The sequence below is a fragment of the Arachis ipaensis genome, chromosome B03, assembly GCF_000816755.2.
Source record: "Arachis ipaensis cultivar K30076 chromosome B03, Araip1.1, whole genome shotgun sequence".
Taxonomy (NCBI): domain Eukaryota; kingdom Viridiplantae; phylum Streptophyta; class Magnoliopsida; order Fabales; family Fabaceae; genus Arachis; species Arachis ipaensis.
Genome location: NC_029787.2, coordinates 17,830,904 through 17,835,563, shown reverse-complemented (window position 1 = coordinate 17,835,563; position 4,660 = coordinate 17,830,904). Strand labels below are relative to the sequence as shown.

At 33.3% G+C, this 4,660-nt stretch overlaps 2 protein-coding genes across 2 annotated transcripts in view; one reads left to right on the top strand and one right to left on the bottom strand.

Annotated features, from left to right (window-relative positions):
* The window catches only part of LOC107629948 (ribosome-recycling factor), a 51,773-nt gene extending 47,801 nt beyond the window's left edge, over positions 1-3,972 (bottom strand). The window contains exon 1 of the mRNA XM_021118318.1: positions 3,927-3,972. Coding sequence (XP_020973977.1) covers positions 3,927-3,957 — 31 coding nt within the window. The 5' untranslated portion in view covers positions 3,958-3,972. The remainder of the gene's footprint in view (positions 1-3,926) is intronic.
* On the top strand, positions 501-3,821 carry LOC107629950 (peroxisome biogenesis protein 22). The gene is made up of 8 exons (XM_016332917.2): positions 501-869; positions 1,586-1,822; positions 1,911-1,958; positions 2,404-2,460; positions 2,547-2,648; positions 2,827-2,892; positions 3,083-3,184; positions 3,337-3,821. The coding sequence occupies exons 1-8, from the start codon at positions 777-779 to the stop codon at positions 3,439-3,441; spliced, it is 810 nt and encodes a 269-aa protein (XP_016188403.1). The 5' UTR covers positions 501-776; the 3' UTR covers positions 3,442-3,821.

Below are 4,660 nucleotides of genomic sequence, written 5' to 3'. Positions count from 1 at the left end.
AAGACTCACTTTCTTCACTACATACATAACTTTTACATATATATTATATAATATATTAAGTGTACGAGTAGGATAGAGTAAGGTATAATCATATCCTGTCCGTAGTCAAATTTACACTCTACTCCCCTACTCTATCTGTAGCAGTAGGATAGATAATGGATCCTCTCAATTGTTGAAAAAAATTGAGGGAATAAAGTGTGATCTATAACCCTTCAATGCATTCTCTCTCATGTTTTCTCTTGATCCTACTTATAATAATTAATAATAAAAGATCACACTTTACTCTCTCAATTGTTAAAAAAATAGAGAGGATCTATTTCCAAATAATCCTACCCAAACAAATTAATCTAAATTGAATACTCGCAAGTAGATATATATTGCCCGCCCTAGTCTAAGTATGTACCCAGTGATCCAGTATATTAAATATTGTGTATATAGGTACATATTTTTGTAAATATTATATTTAAATAATTTATATAAAAAAATCCATTAAATGGATGAATAGATAGATAATAGTAGTCATTACATAGATTGGCATCGTTGACGGCTTGACGCCCAAATGGGGGAAAGAAAAGTTTAGAAGGGAAAAAATAAAAAAATTGTGGAGAAAAGAATTGGGGTTTTCCGTTGAAGAAGCGTGAATGGCGATGGAGCAAGAAAGAAGGTCCTAGATTTTTATCTGATCCATATTCAATACAATTCTTTTTCCTGCAAGGTACCTACTCTCAGATCGAAGGGAAAAAGAGGGTTCTTTCTTCTGAGTTGTTGTTTCTGCCATGGCGGAGAGCTCGAAGGAGGAGTTATTAGAGCTCATCAAGCGCCTCACTCTCAAGATTTCCGACCTCTTCTCCTCTTCCCTCAACAACCTTGTACTCTCTCTCTCTCTGATTCCACAAGATTCCATCTTTTTCTTTGTAGTGTCCCACCCCCAAAAAAAACCTTCTGTGTGAATTTCGAGCTTTTCTTCTTTAATGATTGGGGATGGTACAATTCTTAGCTCAAATAGAGAGTTTTTAAGTTTCTCTGTTTAGTTTTTTTTTAATTGGTGATTTTTTTTTAAATTCGGTTATTTCAGTTGAAAGTTTTGGAGGGACTAGGATAGCGAAACAGGAATGTCATTATGGGCACTTAAATACAGTCTTAGGGTTACAGTTTTTATTCATGTGTTTCTTGTCTGTATGAAAAATATGAAATTTTTGTAGCTTGTTTGACATTGATTAGTGCTGAATTTGAATTGCTTATTTGCTTGGGCTACCTTTTTTTTGAGTAATTGTAGTTGAACTAACTGGTTTTTCAATTCATGGCTATGACTTTAGCGAACAATAACAATGTAGGACTTGAGTCTGATCCTTTATGTGTACAATGAGTGTGTATTTCTTTGTTGGATTATGTTTCTTACATTGATGCAACTTACTCGGTTGGCGTTGTAATATGCGCTATGGAATAGCAGTGTATGTAGAACTTATCACCTCCTACTGGTTTAGTGAACCTCTCATTGTTGCCTTGACTGGTAGTGTAATATAGAGGAAAATTACTATCTTTGTGCAAACCTATTGGGTTCTCATTTTGCTCAACTTGGTGTTAGGATACACACTCTATTGGTGCTGTTGCGGGCCTTGCTGTTGCAATTTTTTTCACCTGGAGGCTGTTGAGATCACCTTCTGTGTCTCAACGCAGGCAACAAAAACGACAAGTTGCTTCTTCCAGCACACCTGGAGTCAGTGCACATTCAAATGCTGTGGTGGTTCCTTCTGGGGTTTGTTCAACATCAGAGGATTCAAGGGCACAAAATGTTGTTGATGAGTTCTTTCAGCCAGTCAAAGTAAATGTCTTTGCCTTGTTTTAGTTTGGTTGCTTCATGTATAGTTGGTTCACTATTCTTAGCTTACTTTTTCTGCCATTTTTTCCAGCCATCGTTGGGCCAGATTGTGAGGCAGAGGTTGAGTGAAGGAAGAAAGGTAATTAAATGTACCCTGATTTTAGGTTTATATATAATTTTTCACTAAAATTGCTTTTTGTGATCCCTAAGTTATGTGACAAAATAACTTGAAAGGTTAGAAATTTCCTGAACATACTTTTTCTGGGAAGAAACACAAAATAGAATTATTGATCATAGTAATCTGTTGGGAGGAGTGTTTTTGCATTATCAATGCTTTTAATTACTAATGATGTATGTTGATAGATGCTATTAGTCTCTCTGTCATTTTTATGTATTTATTTATTTTTTTTCGGTTGTAAACACAAAATAAGACTTGTTTCCCAATTGACTTTGAGCAACATAGGTACATGATGAAATGATGCAAATTTAGAATTACTGGATTTGTTACACTTTAGACATTGCTATAGTCATTTTTCCATGTTTTGTAATGCTGAATGTTATTCTCTATTTTGGGTTCTATGCAGGTTACTTGTCGTCTTCTTGGAGTGATCCTAGAGGAAACTAGTCCAGAGGAGCTTCAGGTGGTGAGATTGTTCCTTTTTTATACTTTTGTCTAAGTCATTAATGTGAACCAAGATATCAGTGTGGTTCATTCTGTTCTTGACAGAAACAAGCAACTGTGAAGTCCTCTGTGCTGGAAGTATTGTTGGAAATAACAAAATTTTGTGATTTATATCTCATGGAAAGAGTCTTGGACGATGAAAGTGAGGTATGTCATTTATCAGTCTATATTTGGTGTCCATGTTTCTTCTCTGATTCCGATGAGCTTAATGAAATTGATTATCAACTGTTCACATTAGATGCAGTTTATACTATTGCTCAGCTGTTATGTTTCAGATCATCAAAACTTAATATACTTCTCTTCTTTGGTGTAATTATTTCTGCAGAAGAGAGTTCTTGCTGCATTAGAAGATGCTGGGATATTTACTTCAGGTGGTTTAGTCAAAGACAAGGTATATAAATGTTGCATTGTAAAGTTTAAATGAAAGGTACTGTTGTAGTTATTGGTAGAGATCTCGTAATACCTGAGGAGAGTAGATTAAAGTTTAAAGGTTTAAATTCATACATGATCTATGGTAAATTATTATATGGTTGTTTGATCCTTGTAGTAGTTCTGAATTCTGATAATAAGTGGTGTGATTGGTCCTCTTCTGTAGCACAGAGAATGGACGGTCATCGTTTGTTCGACAATTGGAACCAGATTGGCATGTTGACTCAAATCCTGAAATCATTTCTCAGCTAGCAGTATGTTACTGTTTAATCTCAACTATATTCAGCAATAATTGAGTTCGTGCTCTTGCAAGATAGCTGTTATGCCAGCATATTATTTGTTTCTGGGCCTAAAATACCATCCTAATTCATATCATCTAATGATTAACACCTTGTGATGTTTGCAGAGATTCATCAAGTATCAACTTCATGTTGCACCCTTTAGACCAGAACGAGCTGCTGCTAATGTGTTCTGTGCTCCGTCCTTGGAACATTTCTTTGGATCCATATGAAATTCAAACAACTAAAAATGAGATATAATTCATTAAAAAAAAAAAAACAGATTAGTTTGTTTGTGTTTGCATCTCGGTTGCCATACATTTTTCCTGTTTGTTAGATATTTGAGAACTAGGTTAGATTTTCAAGATTAGTTTGTTTGTGTATCCCTGTATAATGATATAAGGAAGAAATTTCTTTCTTTATACTTTTTTCTTTTTTGCAAATTTGGTTTGAAATTGTGCATTGAAATGGATCACAGCCCATGCTCTTAGGTCTTTTAACTGTCAAGGGGCAAGTTTTCTTAAAGATTTTTGTATCTGATCATAGTTAAATGATATGCCACCAGGGACAATTGTTAATGACCATCCTCTAACATTTTGTTGTTGTTACCGAACTTTTGTTCTTATTGTATTTGCTTCTCTTTCATGTTGTAGGCATGACAATACTTTTTTGAGAATTGAGATGGTCCAACTTATGTATCTAGACATAATTTGATAAAGAGAGAGAGAGAGAGTGAGTATATTTAACATTTAGTTACTTCTAATATGAAGTTGGTTGGATATGTAGATATCTTTTCTCTTTTAGGTAATGTTTGGTTTGAGGATAAACTGTGGTTAGTCTTTTCAAGGAGAAAAGTTCTATGAAACAAGCTGTTTGGTTATTGAAGAACAAAAATACTTGTTGCCATGGAATTTTCCTGATGATGTTCACCAATCTTGATATGGCATTGTCGTATTGATAGGTTAGCGGATATATTAATTGTTTGATACCAAACAATTTGGTCTTTTAAGGGACAAATATGATTTTATGGTTGCATGTTTTGTTTTACGGGTTAATTTGAAATTTCTGATTTTTCGAAAATCAAATTGATCTAGGGGTAGTTTTTCAAGGATCAATTTCTTTTTCTAAATTTGTTTTTAAAATTTTTTTATTATAAAAAGCAATTTCTTTTTGTAGTATGGTTGAATTTTTTTTTAATTAATCCCTTTTAAATATTCCTATAACATAATTAGATTTATGCTTATGTAATTTTATTAAAATACCAATAGTTGATCTAATGTAATGACATTAAAAGTTAAATTGTATCACTGCATATAATATTCCTAACAACACCAATCTAAATAAAATCAAAGTTAAGTTTATAGTTATAAGCAATTTATTTTTCTTTCAAACTTGAACCAAACCTAAGATTGAACACCAATGCTTATGCGAAAAAAACGTAATTGGCTAAAA

What these genes read in the sequence shown, in the direction of transcription:
- LOC107629950 (XM_016332917.2), top strand. Translation starts at nt 777, where the DNA reads ATGGCGGAGAGCTCGAAGGAGGAGTTATTAGAGCTCATCAAGCGCCTC. An exon ending in AGTTCTTTCAGCCAGTCAAA is followed by an intron (nt 1,823 to 1,910) that starts GTAAATGTCTTT and finishes CATTTTTTCCAG; the next exon opens with CCATCGTTGGGCCAGATTGT. An exon ending in CTAGTCCAGAGGAGCTTCAG is followed by an intron (nt 2,461 to 2,546) that starts GTGGTGAGATTG and finishes TGTTCTTGACAG; the next exon opens with AAACAAGCAACTGTGAAGTC.